Source organism: Arvicola amphibius, chromosome 5, assembly GCF_903992535.2.
Source record: "Arvicola amphibius chromosome 5, mArvAmp1.2, whole genome shotgun sequence".
Taxonomy (NCBI): Eukaryota; Metazoa; Chordata; class Mammalia; order Rodentia; family Cricetidae; genus Arvicola; species Arvicola amphibius.
The window spans coordinates 154,811,535-154,829,158 of record NC_052051.1 but is presented as its reverse complement, the minus strand read 5'-3'; the positions used below and the strand labels follow the sequence as shown (position 1 = coordinate 154,829,158).

Sequence of the window (17,624 nt, the reverse complement as noted above, 5' to 3'; positions counted from 1 at the left end):
CACAGATGTGATGGCAATTCATAGCCTATCCTGGAAAGCTCAGAAATGAGTCTGTAGCTCTTTCAAAAGCAACATGAAATGGGATTTTGGGCAATCCTTCAGAAAAAGAAGTCTTGCAACCAAAAGCAACTGCAAGAGAAAAAAACCCACAAAAAAAAAAAAAAAAACAAAAAGGGGATGGAGAGAAAGAGAAGAGAGGAGGATGGGAAGGATGAATCAAAACTTAATGTCATATCTGTCAGGGATGATGTAAGTGACCTACTCTTCTTCAGCGTGTTTCCTAGCATAATGGTCCCCAAAGTGACTGAAAGTTCTTTTCCTTGTGTGCCATGGATCACTGTCCCATGTCACCTCTACTCCATCCACTTGGTTTATTAATGCAAGGCCTCTTCAACATGACCCTTGAGATGTTCCCCTAAGGTCAGTGTGAGGCAACCCTATGCTCCTGACTGAAGGGCAATCCTCCGTCCTGTGATGAGACTGTGCTCTACAGGGGCCCGTGTCTACAAGTCAGAAAGCAAAGTGAGATATCTGTGCAAAGACCATTGCAAGTTTATTATTTTATTTCAATATTCAAGAACAGTGAGTGCTCCCACCCAACCATTCTGCAGCGTGTGCTGTCTGGATAAAGCCATGAGCAAAGGCGTCCGGTCATGTCGGAGGGCCAGTGTTCCTGGGGAACGACCTGGAGGGTCTGCTTCTGGAATTTTCTTCCCTGCTTTTTCTCTTACCCTCATGCTATTGAGGCTATGTATTAATAGATGTTATCTTAAACCCACACTATACTCAGAATTAGAACAGATTAACAAGACGCGCATTGGTCTACATCAACCAACACCTTCCTTCTAAGGATGAAGGGGCCAGTGTGGGGCTCTTTGAAAGGTCTGTAAAAGACACGCTAAATCAAAAGACATAGTCATTAGGTTAGAGGGATGGGAGGTATCCATGGACATCAGGAAAGTGGGATTCTGAGCTCCTCATCCCTGAAGGTTTGCCCAGGCCAGCCTGCATCCAGGGTAGGGACTCAGTGACAAGCACACTCCTAAATCAGCTATGAATGAGTGGTTTCTAGGAGGCAGGGGAAGGTTATTTTTTCTCTGAGGTTAGTGTGTACCGATGGGCACTGCCATGGCGAGCTACCGCTGGCCATCCCAATGTGAGTGGTGGCCAGAGGGACACCACAAGGCCACCAGAGAACTCCTGCATTCCCACTGCGAGATGCGCCATGTCCCTGGACTCTCCCTGGGCTCTGAGTGGAAACGGGGATCTTAAAAGCACCTGCCCTGAGGGGCCACTGAGGAGAGATGGTGACGTTCCGCGGCCACACATGACGTCTCCAGCGTGTTTCCCTAAGTCCCCATTTCCTGTTGGGGCCATTGCCCAGCCCGCTCGCCCCTTTCCTTTCCTCTGCCACGCTCGAAATCAGCTGGTGGGGTGGAGGGAACAGCTGGCCTGGAAGTGTCCCCAGGAGCACCCCACTCTGGACTCTCACTGCTGCCCAGCCTGCACTCACATACCACAAGCCCCCGGTGTATAAGCCACTCCAAGACTGTCTGATCCTGTTAGGAAAAACAAAGCTCTTTAGGGGAAAGAAAACAAAGGAAGCCTGGACCACACAGTCCCCTGCGCCACGCTCTCTGGCTCCTTGGCGGTGTGCCTGTCTATCCACAGTGCCTACGGAAGTTGGAGGGGTGCACCACACCGTGAAAAGAAAGTCTGAGGATGGAGTAGGGGTGAACTTAGAAGGATTTCCGTGTACTTAGACCTCCGGAGTCAATCAAAGTACATGGGGGGGGGGGGTGAGGTGGGGGGGCAAGGCAGGGCAGGGAAGACCCCCGAGGGCACTCAGTCTTCAAATGAAAAGGAACAGTTTTTAACGAGCCAGGGTGCCGTGGGCCTGGCCCCACCACGTGCGTGGCTCCACGGGATTAGGAGTGGGGCTGCTCTAACTAGCTAACGGGTGCAGGTAGAATTAAACATTTAAGGCAGTTATATTAAGAAGCCGAGGGCAGGATTCAGGAAGGCTGAGCAGGCAGGGCTTTCAGCGTCTCGCCATGGGAGATCCGGAGCGGCTGTCTCTTCCTCCCTGGGAAAAGGAAAAGACAGGAGTTAGGCAAGAGTCCTTGTGGCCTGGGGGATGTCAGTCGCCCTCCACAGTGTGGGTTTGCAGTTGTCCAATCAGAAGCCATCCAGCCAGGCCTCAGGGGGTTTATACGGGAGTAGATTCAGTAGATTCGACTTCTTTTCGGAAACTCAGCCGGCTGAGCGCCTGCCTCCCACAGAGGTCGGAGCACCTGATTTCCATCTTGGACTTGGAGCCAACCCTGAGTACCTTTTATATGTGAGTCAAAAGCTCAGAGAAGCAGAGTCATTTGCCCAGTGTCAGCCAGCAGAGGGGACTGAGGGCTAGAGCCAGCAAGGTGGTACCTTTGCCTCCATATTCTGTTAGACTTCTTTGTCTCTTGGGCCACTTGATCTTTAGTGGGCTTTAGGCCCTGTAATTGACACATCCAAGCTCACCAGGTAAAGGTCAGTTTGGACTTGTACCTGAAGACATGAAGGTCAGCATGTACCTTTGTCCCCGTGAGACCCTACAACCTCACAGGAACACTACAGAGGCAAAGGCTCCCTTGACGCACCTGGATATAAGACATGGGCCCCAAAAACAGGGAGACCCACTGATTCTCTCCAGCCAGGTGCTAACTGCCACCCTGAGCTGGCAAATCTGAGCCCCTCCCTCAGAGCTGGCTGCTAAGAACGGGGCGGGGGGGCAAGCATGAAGCAGTAACAGCAGTGGTGTTAAGAGCCAGGGACCCCTTTGAGCCTGCTTCCGGCCGGTCACACAGCCTGTCAGCCCACCATGAGCTATGTAAGGCATCTTAATTATAACCACGTGCGCTGGAGATGGTCAAACTTGCTTGGTCTACACAGATGAAAGCAATTTACAAAGCTGTTTACAGAAAGAAGTCTAGGGAAGCTGCCGGACTCATTTATAAATGCGAGTCTCACACACTCATGCTGCCAGCACACAAGGAGCATACGCACCTGCGTGGAGCTGCGGGGACATTTCCACTTCATGAGTGCCATCTCTTGGGAATCACCCATGGCTGTGCGCTGTATCTCAGAGCAGGGCTGAGTGGAGCCACTGAGCAGACCAGCCCTCCTAAGTCACCAGGTGATCCTGCCACACTCCCAGTGTCTCCCACTCTCGGAACCCAGCTGAAGTGACCATTTATACAGAGAATGAGCCTGTGTCTCCCAGGTGAGCGTGGTTGCCAAACCAGCTGCTAGCATCTGGAGCAGGAGTCTAGGGAACCTAAGTCCAGGTTGGCTAGTCCAGATGACTTTCTGGCTGAGTTCAGAGGTCACTGGAGAAAATGCCGTTCCATACACGCTCTTTAACCTTCAGCCTTTTATTTGGATGCTTGGGATAGGATTTATTACTACTCTGGGGACTGGGAAATGCCTAGGTTTGCCTGACACAGAAAGTGGGTGGTTACTTGCTTGCTTTCTGCTCCCATGGCAGGCGTGAGACTCTCTTTTCTTCCTAATTTTCCTTAGCCACATGGGTCTCATTGTGCATTAAAACACACAGTCTGTAGGTCCTGCCGTGGACTGGCTCAGATACTCACCTGCCTGTTCCTGCCCTGTGCGTGCTGACCACGGACACAACCTAGTAAATATGTGCAATGCATGACTTGGGAATGAACTCAGTGAGCTTGTGTTACAGACCCAAGCGTCACGAACTAAATTCCTGCTGTGGTGGTTCTCTCGGAAAACAGACAGCTCAGATCAGAACCTTTGCACATCACTTGTCAGCCAGGGGTTGACAGATGGTCCGAGAATGGAGGCCATGTCCCACACTTAATCAGATGCAAAGATACTAGAGTCGAAAGTATGAGAAGCCTTTCCCCCAAATATGCAGCCTCCTTGCTCACAAAACATGGGAGGTGAAATGAGAACCCAGGAGGGCATCTCCAACCCACCGCCAAGACCAGTCTCTGGGGACGGCACATCTGGTGCAGATGCTGTTGCCTGTGAGTCAGTTCTGGTGCTTGAACCAGCAGCCACCTCTGCCTGGATACAGGAATATTAATGTTTCACCCAAGGAAGGAGCCGGGTATGGCGGGCTTCCACCTGCAGTGGGGCCTCTGGCTCACAGGCCTCTGTGTTCCCTCTGTTCATCTTTGCATTAGAAAAGAAACTGGCTGAGGGAGCAGAGAATAACTGTGACTGAGTGTCTGCTGTCTGCCTCTGCGACATCAGAGCACAGAGATGATGGAGCAAGAGCAGATGGTAGGTTGGACGCCACACTCAGAACCAAGGGGACTTCTCAGACAGCGGCTCTTAGCGACAGGACTGACAGGGACAGGGGACTTCTCAGACAGCGGCTTTTAGTGACGGGGCTGACAGAGACTACGGACTCAGGGATAACACATGCCTCAGAGCCTTAAGTTAACACATGCCAACAGCTGCTAGAAGAGACATTAATGTGTCTCACCCTGCTCCCCTCCAGCCTAGAGGGTCTGTGATGTAGACTCATAATTGGGGACTTAGCCATGTCACCAGATTCCCGGACTTTTATGAACCCCAGTTTCTTCTCTATCACCCAGCCCAGAGACTCTGTAGCAGGTGCTACTTTTCCTCACCTCTGCTGAGGCATGCAACAGTTACCATGACACCTGAACGCAGGCCTCATCTGCCATTATGTCCCTGGAACACCCTCAATCAGGATCACACTCAAGGGTCTGCATCTCGGGGCTCCCTCTCTCCTCCTGGCCCAGCATATCAAAGGCAGCTCGGCTGGTTGCCTCCTTCTCCTAGAACCCTCTGAGGTCTTCTCCACACATCCCTCTGCCCTTAATGCTTCTCCTACATGTATGCTGGCTCCTCTTTTATAACTTAGCCAAGTGTCATATCCCCGCTCTAGAGATACAATATCCCCTCCCCTACATGTTTCCCAAGGCACCTCAGTCTCTTCTACAGAATGTCTTGCCTTGGCCGCTGAGTTCCAGGGCACCTGGATTGGCTTCTCAGATTTGAGAGGTCTTGGCCCTGGCCAGCTCTCCAGATCTCCTCCTCCTAGGAAGGTAGCCCTGGCCCAGAGTATCCTGGTCTTCCTGACAGTGGTCACCTTGACCACTGGAGACGCGGAGTGCCAGAGATTTGTTGAAAGGGGTAGTTTTATTAGCTTGTTTCTTTTTGTGTTGTTTCCTCGAGACAGTGCTTCTCTTTAGCTTTGGAGCCTGTCCTGGAACTAGCCCTTGTAGACCAGGCTGGTCTCGAACTCGCAGAGATCCGCCTGCCTCTGCCTCCTGGGTGCTGGGATTAAAGGCGAGTGCCACCACCGCTCGGTTCATTAGGGGACACTTGGGACGTGGTTCAGAGTCAAAGCCTGGTCTGGGCACCCGTGTTTCTCCAGGATAGACTTCACCCTGTGGGTTCCCTGGGGAGGACACAGGACGCCTCTGAGCTCTAACCTTCCCTCCCAGGTAGCCTTTTTACAACTACACAGGGAGATTCCCTGCACAAGGCCAGCACTGCTTTATAGACCAGCTCCTGGTGCCTCGATGCCTGCCAGGACCTTCATTGCCACCTCAGCAGATATGACATAAATGGGCACATCTCCCCCTACTCCACGGATGAGGAAATCGTCTCTCAGAGCAATCAGGAGCTGAGGCCACAGACTAACAAACAATGGTCCTGGCGTCTATCCCTGGGTCTGTATGATTCTGGTACCTATGCAGCCCCTTCCTGGGTCTTCCTGGGTCCCTGGAGTGATTTTAGTGAGCCTTCCTCGTGTGTGTGTGTGGGCTCCCATCAGTCATTTCCACACACAGGTGTTGCTCATTCCTACCTAGGCCCTTGGTGGGGACCCAGGTTAGTGCCTTCCCCCTCCCCGATTTGGACCTCTAGAGAGAGAAGAGGCACCTTATGGGCTCACTGTGAGGGCTGGGGAAATGCCTGTGCATCATCACACAGCGACACCCTTTAAAAGGCTCTTGGCTCCACATTAATTTCCTAGGAAACCAAGAAGGAAGGCAGAGAGCTATGTTGGCTAAGAACAAGAGAGGGCAAGTCGTGGGTGGAGGAGGTGACTGAACCTTTGGCTAAGCTCAGCTGAGGCTTCTGGAATTCGTCTTTCCTTAACACTCGTCCTGACCCCTGGCATCACTCTGGGGTCACGGTTTTGCCTGTGAACACAGAGTGTGGTTCCAGGCCCCCACTTCCCACAGAGGTGCCCAGGTGTTTCCCCACGGTAGAAATGTTACATTACCAGCTTAAAGATTTTGGAAAGCGTGCCCTGGGCGTCGTAGGCCCCCTTGAATCCCTTGTGAGCCGATTTATAGTCGGAAGCTCTGCCTCCGTAGCCAAATCCTGGCTTCTGCCCCTCGGCCCCCTGCAAGAAAAGACCAGAGCTCAGTGTCCTGCTCACAGCTGCCACCAGGGCCTACCCAGGAGGACACGAGCCACCAGGTGGCACTGGTGAGTCACTCAGGAGCCTGAGCAGCAGGGAGCTCCGTTGGGGAGGGGCTGAAGAAGAGCCTGTCCCCAAGTCCGTCAGGGGACATAGCTGGAGAACAGAGGGCCTGACCAGGTGGTGCTGTGCCTTCTGAGGCACAAACGCCCAATTGTACAGTCTGTTGCGGAACTCCGTCCAGGCCAACTTAGTGAGAAAAAGACAAACATCTCTCAAATTCCCATCAAGGGCCTCCGCCCTCATCAGTGGAGAAAGCACATTCCCAGAAGGCCCGCAAAGCTGCTGGAGCCCAGGGGCCTGGAGGGTCACCCTGTGCCTGGCGCTTAAGTTCGTGTCTGCTAGTCTTACACAGGTTAAATTCTGCTTACCCATGTTCTGCTGCTTCTGTGGCCCGGGAGAAGGAGGAATCTCTGGACTCTGTGAGATTTACCTTTCTTACAGTAAAAGACTGATCTCCCAGTCTCTGGTCCAGGGCAGCCTCTCTAGGATGACCTAGTGACACCTAGATTCAGGCTCCTATTTGGGATGCTGACACTGTGCAGGAAGCTAGCTGTACCTGGTAGCAACTCCTCCCACTTGTGACCTCGGGCAGGTGAGGGAGCCTCTGTGAGCCCAGTTTCCTGCACTGCGGGGTTTGTGCTGCTCTTTCATTCACAGGATGGACAGTCCTAAGTGCCCACTTTTGCACTTGGGTCCTATGGAACTGGCCACTAAGGAGGACACTCTGTGAAGATAGTCACCCCCTGTGGGATGCAGGAGTGGACAGTGATGATGGACATATAATACTCTCTGGGTCCCAGCTCGAGAGATGATAGCAGCCTTCTGCGTAAGATCTTCACCCAGCTCCAGTGTGCAGATCGGGAAGACTCTTCTGCCTCAAGGGCAGGACTCAAGACTTTGCCTTGGGTCTTGACCAGAGGAAATGGCGAACCATCTGTTGTTGCTAACGTGGTAACTGCTAATAGCTCAGCATCAGAAGCAGCCCTGGGCCTCAGCGTACTAGCCTTGCTGATTCACAGAAGCGCTTTAGGCAAGAAGGATCTTGAGATGCAATCCAGCTATCCACCATCTTAGATGTGCTGTTGCGGAGAACAAAAAGATCCCAGGCACTTCCAGGTAGGCTGGCTTGGGGCAGGATGGACGTTAGGACCCAGGCCATATGACCTAACATTGATCCCTGTTCCTGCTACTTATGTAAATTGTGCTCACTTGCCTTTAATCCCAGCACTCAGGAGGCAGAGGCAGGTGGACCTCTGTGAATTCAAGGCCAGTTTGACCTACAAGAGCTAGCTTCAGAACAGCTAAGGCTGTTACACAGAGAAATCCTCTCTTTAGCTTGTGTTTGGAACAGATAGTGGCACCCCCTGGCTGCCAGGGGTCTGTTCTGGTTTCAGGTGGTCTGATGAGGTAAGGGATGGGGACAAGTGGAAAGGTCTAAGCAGGGCCCTTGGGGCCAGCCAGAGCCACGTGTGCACCCTGAACTCCTTCAAATCACACAGGCAGCTAAGAGGCAGACACACAGGCTTCTGCAGGTGAATGCTGAGTCCCTTTGTTCCAGAGTATGGCTTCCCCCACAAACCAAGAGCCTCTGAGACTTGAATTCAGCTGAACTTTCAGATCAGTAATGTGGACTGTCCCAGACACTTTCATCTTGGAAAGCCTAGACATTACCAGGGTACACACAACAGAGACATGAGCAAGCCAGATGGAATTCCTGAAAACACCAGACAAGAGGCCATCCTGGAAACAATGAAAACCTGGAAGAACATTGGACAGGGAGAGACCTGAGGGGTCCTGGAGAGACCAAAACTAGAGAATGCAGAGAGATACCTGTTCGCTGGTGGGTCAAAGGGCCTCCCCAGAGCCAGAATGAAGTGTCCTCCTCCCACTCCCTCCCACCCAGTCTTTGCATAATGCCATGGCAACCCACACCTAGAGAATTAAGACATGAGCAGCAGTAGCTAAAGTAAGAATCCTGGGTAGAATCGGATGTCATCCTTCAACATCACCTTTGTCTCTTGATGGCACAGAAAGTTAAAAACAAAAAGGGGTTATGAATGGATACAGGTGGACGCCTACCCCATTGTCATCAGTTGTGAAGATTTACCTTCTGAGAGAAAGAATCAGGTCCAACGTGCATTTACATAGAACGTTCCAGCCAGCCGTTCACTGCGCAGCGTGAGAAAGCGCTGGAATAGGTGGGGCACCAGAGTCTCCTGTGTTTTGAGTAATCCTTCCTCTTGCACACCTCCCTCTCTTCATTTTATTTTTTTATTTTTTTGAGACAGGGCGACTCCGAGGCCCCCACTATATAGGCTCCCTTTGTTCTTTCGGGAGTCCTCCTGCCTCCGCCTACTGAGAATGGCCTTACAGGTGTGTGCCCCAGGCTCTGCTGCCTGTCTTCTTCCTACGGTTGTTCTACCCCCCTCTTTCTTCTGTCTCCCTCTTTCTCGTCTCTCTGTCTCTCCCCCCTTCAACCATTCTCTTGTGTATTGTTTGGCTGGCACAGATGGCCTTTGTACCCACTGTTCACAGACACAAACCTCTTACCCCACCCCCTCTGGCTAACAGGCTGGTGTCGGTGTATCTGTGTAGCTCCAAGAATTAAGCTGTCTACAAGGATAAGAGCCGTATCTAGTATCTGCTAGCAGCTGGGGTCAATATAATTGGTTAGGATTTATCAGTAAGCATTTTAAATCGGCATAGACATCAAGTGTTGCTAATGTTTAGAAGCCAAGCCTTTCAACCAATTAAAATCTTCACGGAAACTTTGCTCATGTGTCTTAAAATCTGAAACCCCGAAGGAATCTTCCTTGGCAGTTTATTATCTCCATGTTAGGAACTTCTAAGACACAAACAAAACTCCAAATCTCCCGCACTAACAGGGAAAGGGAGTATTAGAAACTAAACAACAGGATTTAGCATCTCTTCCTTTGGATCTGCGTACTGTCTTAAGGGGTGGCCAGCATCGTTCTGTGTTTGGTCTGTTGGGCTCTTTTTCCCCCAACACAGCCACTGGAGAGGAATTAGGGATTTTCTACAGTGTGATATAGTCCTTCTTCCCTGAGAAGGCACCCAGAACCCTTGTTGGGAAGAGGTACGGGGCTGGTAGGGCTTGGATCTCAGCCTGGCAGCAATCCATGCTGAAAGGCTTCGTCCCTGCCCTGGAACAGAAAACAGCCTGTCAGCTGCAGTTGGTGAGCTGGGCTGGCTAGGAAAGAGAAGGCGATGTTAAGGTTCTGAAAGAACATAGAGGTCAGTGGGCTATGCAGGCTGCAGAGGAGGAGGAAGCAGAGGAAATGCGGTCATCACCTACCCAGCTAAATCTGCTGAGGGACAGGCCTCTCCCCTGTGGGGAAGAGAAAGAAACAGTGACGAAAGAAACAGTGAGGATGTCGTGATGATCACCCGGGGCAAAGTCCTGAAACCAACAGCAACACCAAAATGGCATGTTCCCCCCGGCAGGACCAGACTCCCTTCAGTGCACCAGATCCAGTGGTTGGCAGGGCCGCCTGAAGCTCCAGGACCAGAATGTGGTGGATCCTGGCTCAGGAGAACAGTGCAGGGATGCACTGGCCTTGCATGCAGAGCTGGAGACCAGTCGCTGCTGCGTCCCACTGGGAGCAAGGCTGGGGTGGATTTAGGGAGCCCTGAGCCCAGTTCCATTCAGAACACAGTTTTAAGTTCAGGGTAATCTTCTGTATTGGCTGGCAATGGATCAGCACATATAAGGTCTTACCTTTCCTTGGGATGGAGGTGGTGTGCGCGGTGTCACCTGGAAGACAGAGAGGTGTGGGCTGCAGAGGCTCACCCTCCTGGAGGCAGTCCCACTCTTTCTCAGAGGGCCCCACTAGTTCACGTCTGCAGACATGGCTCCAGTCTATTGGGCATCAGAAGCTAACACACACCTCTGTATCATGCCCTTCCTGGGGCTGGACATGCTGCACCCACTGATATCTCCAACACAATGCTTCATTTTAAAGTGTCTCTGTGTGTGCTTGTCCGTGTGAGCACAGGGGCCCATGGAGGCCATGGCGGTGCTGGAGTTATAGGCAGTTATGAGCCACCCAACATGGATGATAGGGATTGAACTCAGATCCTTTGCCAGGGCAGGGTGCTGGTTAGTTTTATGTCAACTTGATAGAGTCATTTATGTCTCAAGATAGAGTCACTTACGTCACAAGAGGGACTCTCAATTGAGAAAATCCCTCCGTAAGATTTGCCTGTAAGCACATCTGTAGTGCATTTTCTTAATTAATCGTTGATGTGGGAAGGCCCAGGCTATTATGGGTGGGGCCATCCTTGGGGAGGTGGTCTTGGGGTGCGTAAGAAAGCAGGCTGAGCAAGTCAGTCAGCAGCATTCTTTAGTGGCTTCTTCTTCAGCTCCTGCCTCCAGGTTCCTGCTCTGACTTCCTTGAATGACGGACTATGATACAGAAGTGCAAGCAAATGAAACCCTTTCCTCCCTAGGTTGCCTGTGGCCGTGGTGCTTTATCACAGCAATGGAAGACAAACCTAAGACAGGGAGGATGCTCTCTTAATTAGTGTGCTACCCACCCAGGCCCTCATCATTGGCTTTTCATAAACTTTATTGTGGTGGATTGAATGAGGATGACCCCCATAGGCGCATATGGGAGTGCTTCACATATATGTGAGCAGTTGGTGGAACTGTTTGGGAAGGATTAGTAGATGTGGTTTTGTTGGAAAAGGTGTGTCACTGGGGTGGGTCATTCCCACTCTTTGCTCTGTCTGTCTGTCTATCTATCTATCTATCTATCTATCTATCTATCTATCTATCTATCTATCATCTTTCTGTCTGTCTATCTATCTAATCATCTACATATCATCTATCAATTATCTATCATCTATCTATCATCGATCTATCTATCATCTGTTATCTATCAATCACCTATCTATCTATCTATCTATCTATCTATCTATCTATCTATCTGTCTGTCTGTCTGTCTGTCTGTCTGTCTATCTATCTATCTATCTATCATCTATCAATCATCTATCTATCATCGATCTATCTATCATCTATTATCTATCAATCACCTATCTATCTATCTATCTATCTATCATCTATCAATCATCTATCATCTATCTATCTATCAGCTATTATCTATCAATCATCTATCTATCTATCTATCATCTATCATCTACCTGTTTATCATCCATCTGTCTATCTATTTCTATCTCCCCCTCCCCACCTCTCTGCTTCATGATTATGTCTCAAGACTGATCTCTTACCTATTGTCCCAGCGCCTTGCCCGCCTGCCTGATGCCAGGCTCCCTGACATGATGGTCATCAACTCACCCTCTGACCTCTAAGCCCAGAATAAACTCCTCCTTTTATAAGTTGCCTTGGTCTTAGTGTCTTATCATAACAATAGAAAGCTAACTAAGATGTTTGTTTTGTGGAGGAGTTTATATTTACTCAGAAATTGCAATGAAATCACACACTGCCCTACACCATAGGGCAGCCCCACCCATCTACTTACCTTCTGCTATTTAGCATCAGCATTGATGCGACATATTATAACCGATAAACAAACACTGGGGCATTGTTATTATCCCTATCAGTTGGATAACATCACCCTATGTGCTGTGCATCCTATTTGTATAGACACATGTCCTGTGTCCTATATTACATGTCACACCCTGCATTTCTTTGCTCACCAATCATCCTGGGCAATGCCTATTCCCATCATTGTCCCTTCTCAGGGTTACAAAGCCTATATTTCTACTCAGCATCAACTAGATGTCTGGTTTCAGGAAAATGGAATTCTTATTAGAATACATGGTTTGTTTCATGCCCGATGGAGCTAAGAGTGCCCTTTGGGACTTGGAATCCTTGTAACCAAGTTCCCATTGAGGGTGGTGTCCCTCAGGTCGGCTGCACCCTGAGAAGGAACCCAGGAAGCCACCGCGGGCGAGCTAAGGACTGTCTTGGATCCAGAAACCTTTCCTTTGATGCTTTCCTGGTCCCCTTGTACATGGTCACTTACAATGTTCTTGAAGAAGTGGACTACTGGGTTTTCATCTTGGGTCCGGCCATGCTGCGACTTCTGGGGCAGGGAGCCATAGTGGGTAGTTCTTGTGTGTGAGTCCTGAAAGAGAGAAGCAAGCAACTTAGGATGATGAGGACATAACCGGTCCAGGTCCGTCCTGAGGAAGGTGGGCTTCCACTCTGTGCTTCCCGGTGATGGGGAAGATGCTGGTGTGCCGCCAGACACCCAAGTTAGGCATGGGGCTTAGGCGGAGGATACGTGGTGGTACAACCACAGCTTGCCAGGTGGCTACCCTCTGTTTCTGAAGCCGTCATGGGCAGAGGTAGTCTGTTCATTAGCTTTGGAGCAGTGGCATCATGAGCTAGCCTCTGCCTCAGGTCACCAGGTTCTGAGTCTGCCGATGTGTGACTGACACTTTCCGACCTCAAGTAAGACGGAAGTAAAGAACGATACCCGCTGTGAGTGTCCATCTGACCCGAGCGTTCGTAGTCCACAGAACCGGAAGGTTTCGGGTCAGTGGATAGAGCCAGTGAGACACTCTAGCAAGCACAGCGGCAGTGACGGAGCACAAGCTCGACAGGGAGACTGAATGGCTCTGCTTTTGCCTGCTGCTGTCCTCCTGGCTGTCACTCAGTGCTCAAACCAGTGAACTTGCACAGTGACACAGGAAGAGGCTCCACCCAGCCAGGCACCCTCGGGCAGAAGCCTGATAGTTCAGGAGAAGACGGCACCTGTTGCCCCGTCTCTCCCTCTGCGGCTCCCAGCACAATCGCGGAATCACCACTGGCCTGGAGGAACCTCATCCAGCCAGCAGCAAGAATGACAACGGGGGGGATGTGTGGGGACTGTCTGCAGAGGTCAGAGCTAGGCAGTCCGGTCCCCAAGAGCATCCTGTCTCTCTGTATGTGGGTTGGGAGAGCCCCTTGAGCTGTTTGCCACCAGAAAGCCAAGAACTGCTTCTCTGGATCTATGGGGGTGTGGGCGACAGGCACGACTCCCTGAGTGATACATAAAGTTGTTAAACACACAGCATTTCTCTGTGCCCGTTATGCCATGAGCCTCACTGTGAGGAACTGAACAGCTAGCACAGCTTCACCTTCTGTGTCGTGCGCCCTGAGGGCATGGACACACGTTTACTCCACAGCCTTCATGATAAATAGCATCAGACAGAACACTGTAGCTACGTGATCTTATCTGTGCATTTCTGCACATGGGGGGCTGCTCCCTCCCAGTTACCCTGACCCTGTCCACCCACTCCTGACATCGACAGACCTTTGACACAGTCCTTGCCCTCCCTCTCTTACACAAAGACCAAAGTTCACTGCCTCCCGATGACCATGTATCTCCTTATCCTTCAGGCCCTGCTCCGCATTCCCAGCCCAGCTGACACTTTCTAAATGGTCTTCCCCTCCCCTCCCATTGTTCCCACCCTGACAACCAGCTCACACCCCGCAGAACTCTTAAGGTTCATTCCTTTTTGCAACACGTGTGTCCAGTGCCCTGCTGTGGATACAGGATGCCATTCGCCCCTCCGTGGCTGCTGTGAGGGGCCTGAGTTTCCCAGGCTACCCAACACCCCCTTAGAGCTATGAAAGCTGGGGTCAGGCTGCCCATGATAAAGCAGGGAGTAGACTGTGCAAGAGTCATCCGCTATGGGTGACTGCTGTGTGGCTTCAGAGATCTCTGATCTCTTTTAATATAGGACCTACCCATGAACCAATCTATACGCTAGGGGTCATGCATATACACCGAGAAGAAATAGTGACTAGGAAGCTGGCTTGAGCTTTTGGATCTACCCTGTTCCACAGAAAATTTGAGCAGCAATGTAATTATATTTGCTTTGCTGTATTATATCTGCAGATGTTTTTGAATCAAAAGACATTTAGGCAATCATATTTCTATATGATAGCAGCAAACAGCTAAACACAAACACAAAATTTAAAAGACAGAAAAGAACCTGACAAAGCATTTTCAGAATTTGGCCTGAGCTGTATCACAGCAGTAGAATACTTTCCCACCAAGGCCCTGGGATCAGCCCCTGGCACCCCAGAGCAAAACACAATAGTGCCATATAGGAATTTGTTAGTTTTGAAACTAGGAAAGAGACCAGAGAAGAGTTAAGTATTTTATATTCATGGATTGGAAGACCCAAACAATAGAGATGTCAGCTCTTCTACCTATTTAATGCAATTGCCAGTAGGATTACTGACAAACTAATCTTGACCTAAATGGGAATGAAAAAGAATCAAAATACTTAAACCACTGTAAAAATATAGGAGCTACCCAAATCACACGGTTTTACTTTTGAGATTTATTAAAAACTGAACAAAACACTTCAAGAAGCATTTCACCAAAGGTGTGTGGAAAACAGCTGAGACATGAACAACAACTGCTCAATACCAACAACCACCAAGAACATGCAAACAGGAGCCATGACATGTGACTACCCACCTGTTCAGATAGCTAAGAAAAAATACCGACAATACCAAGTGTTGGCTAGTACAGGGAGCAACTGGAACTCCCATGCATTGCCATAGGAATACGAAACTAGCGAAGTCACTGGGAAAAACAGCTCGGCAGTTTCTTGCAAACAGCTAAACACAAACACAAAATTCTGCATATTGACTGGATGGCCCTGCAATCCAAGCAGCAGCTGCATATTGACGGGATGGCCCTGCAATCCAAGCAGCAGCTGCATATTGACGGGATGGCCCTGCAATCCCAGCAGCAGCTGCATATTGACGGGATGGCCCTGCAATCCCAGCAGCAGCTGCATATTGACGGGATGGCCCTGTAATCCCATCTCAAGCTTGGAAGGATGAAAGAGAAATATACTTTATTTTTGAAAGTTATGTTTAAGTGAATGTTCTGATCACTAATCATTTGAAGGAAAATAATTTAGATCTTCAATGAAGAACTTATACTCACCCAAAGCCTGTACATGAAGGTCTGTAGAACATTTTCATCTCTGCAAACTATAAGCAACTCAAGTGTTCTTCATCAAGAGAATGAACGCACTGTGGTATGCTCATTCAATGGAATGCTAGTTAGCAATAGAACAAACAATATTTTGAAACACAAAATAACACCAAGGCATCTCTAAGTCATGCTGAATGACAGGATCCATTCAAGAAGATTTTACCTGTATCATCTTTTTCTTTGACAGTCCCGAAAAGCCTATTCTGTTTTGAGGAAGGTTAGAGCATGGGTTAGGAGAAAAGAGAAAGGGAGCTTTGATTACTCAGGGAAGGGGGGATGGTCTTAGGTTGATATGTCTTTGTGGTCATAGTTACACGTCTATCAATCTGTTAAAACACATAGAGCTCTATACAAAGCAAGTCCATTTTGCTGTATGTTAGTTTAGAAAATAAAACAAGGCCATTTAAACAGCATGCATGGAGCCATGATACTGTTCTGTGAGTTTTCCCACCAGAACCTCCGTGGGGAGGCAGCCTGGACTTCAGCTTCCACCCTGGAGCTTTCCTTACATGCCACTCTTGCTTAGTCAGTTAGAATGGCCTCCCCTCCACCTATGCCACTGCCTCTCGACCCAGGCAGCACCTTTTAGCGCCAAATATTGCCATGTTGGATCACCCTTCCTGGTTTTCCACACCTCGCACCTTCATCTAGGTTTTACTCTTTCAGCAGGAAAAGACGGATCTGTGTGGGCCCCAGGGTGCTGTTGGGTTATCATGGTGGCACTCAGCAGCTACAGACAGGATGAAGGAGCGCAGGAGCAAAATCTTCCTCCTACCACAGTGTGCAGAAACAGGAGCGCACCTCCAGGGCCGGATGTCAGAACCCTAGAAGCCCTTGGCAGGTGCTGGGTAGACCAGGCCCTGGCTTCCTCATGTGCAGCATTGTCCTGAGGCACAGTTGCGAAGGAACAAAAAGGGTGGCGGTTCTTTAGTGATGTCACGCCTTGGGACATACCCCAATCTAGACCTGGCTTTATGGTGAGTACAGCAAAAGCCAAGAGCCCACCTCAGTTGCCACAGTAGCAACATCCTGGGCTGGGGCAAGAGGCTGCATGGGCCAGACCAGGGCTGCATCTGAGTTCTTAAAATACGCAGGACACAGGGTTGCATTTTAGCCATTTCTAAATATACAGTTCAGTAGCAACTATGCATCCACCGTCACTCAGCCCACGCAACCCTTCCTTCTTTAGCAGAATCTGTCCTAGGTAAGCCCTGGCCTTTCTCGCTCAGGCCTCCAGTACCACAGCTCTACCTTCAGACTCCACAAAGGTACAGATATTTTCTCCCGGTCTGTAGCTTGTCTGTGCACACTGCTAACAGTGTTCACACAAACAGCACCAAACTTTAATGGGTCTAATTTTCCTATTTTCTTGATGAGCCAGTTTTGATGTCAGGTCTAGGAAACCCTTTTCTACCCCGATCAAGAAGATTGTTTCCTATGTTTTCGTTTAAGATTTTAGAACTTTCCTGCATCCGTAGAGATTTATGATTCAGTTTCAGGCGACTTTCGCATAAGTTGAGGGTTGAGTTGAAGTACCTTCTGCTGTTGGTGGTCTTTGGCAGGTGGATGTCCAATTTTCCCAAGACCGCCTGTTGAAAAGATCTCCATTTTTCTGTTGAGGTGTCCCTAAATCTTTGTCAAAATACAATTCATTATAGGTAAAACCCCCACGGGACCCACTCTATATTCCGTGTAGGAATATTCAGTGTCTGCCCAAGAGTCCTGGTGATGGGCAAGGTCACCGACAATCTGGTGAGCTGGCATCTTTGGAAGAAAGGACTTTGGTCTCTTAGTTCATTATGGGCTATCCATGCAATTATTCTCTGGCAGGGAGCTGCCTTGCTGTGCTCATGAAGGCTAAGTGAGGAGCCCATACTGAATGTTTTATTGTTGTTCCCCAAGACTGCAGTCTCTGTCTGTGCCCAGCCTGTCTCCAGCAGCACATCCTCCCTGTGGGTTCCCAACAGGCATTGTAACAAAGTCGCCACCAGTAAGAAGGGCCACAGGGCCCAGGCCAGTATTGGCTGGCCAATGACTCCGGAATCTGAGTGGGTTAGAGGGGGTCTTGCCACCTGGCCCACCTGAGCACCATGGTTGTGTTTGGAGGTGAACATTTGGAACAAGCGAGGGCCGGCAAAACTAGTCTTGTTTTA

The 17,624-nt window shown here is 49.9% G+C and overlaps 1 protein-coding gene across 3 annotated transcripts in view; it reads right to left on the bottom strand.

The window, feature by feature from the left end:
- Positions 1 to 620: 620 nt before the first annotated feature.
- Positions 621 to 17,624, bottom strand: part of LOC119814432 (myelin basic protein) — a 107,934-nt gene continuing 90,930 nt past the window's right edge. For 2 of the 3 annotated variants that reach the window (XM_038330154.1, XM_038330155.1), the window contains 5 exons: positions 12,490 to 12,591; positions 10,221 to 10,256; positions 9,798 to 9,830; positions 6,278 to 6,400; positions 621 to 2,086 (listed from right to left, as the gene is read on the bottom strand). In XM_038330154.1, coding sequence (XP_038186082.1) covers positions 2,042 to 2,086; positions 6,278 to 6,400; positions 9,798 to 9,830; positions 10,221 to 10,256; positions 12,490 to 12,591 — 339 coding nt within the window. In that variant the 3' untranslated portion in view covers positions 621 to 2,041. The remainder of the gene's footprint in view (positions 2,087 to 6,277; positions 6,401 to 9,797; positions 9,831 to 10,220; positions 10,257 to 12,489; positions 12,592 to 17,624) is intronic. The other variant, XM_038330156.1, reaches the window with a different exon arrangement.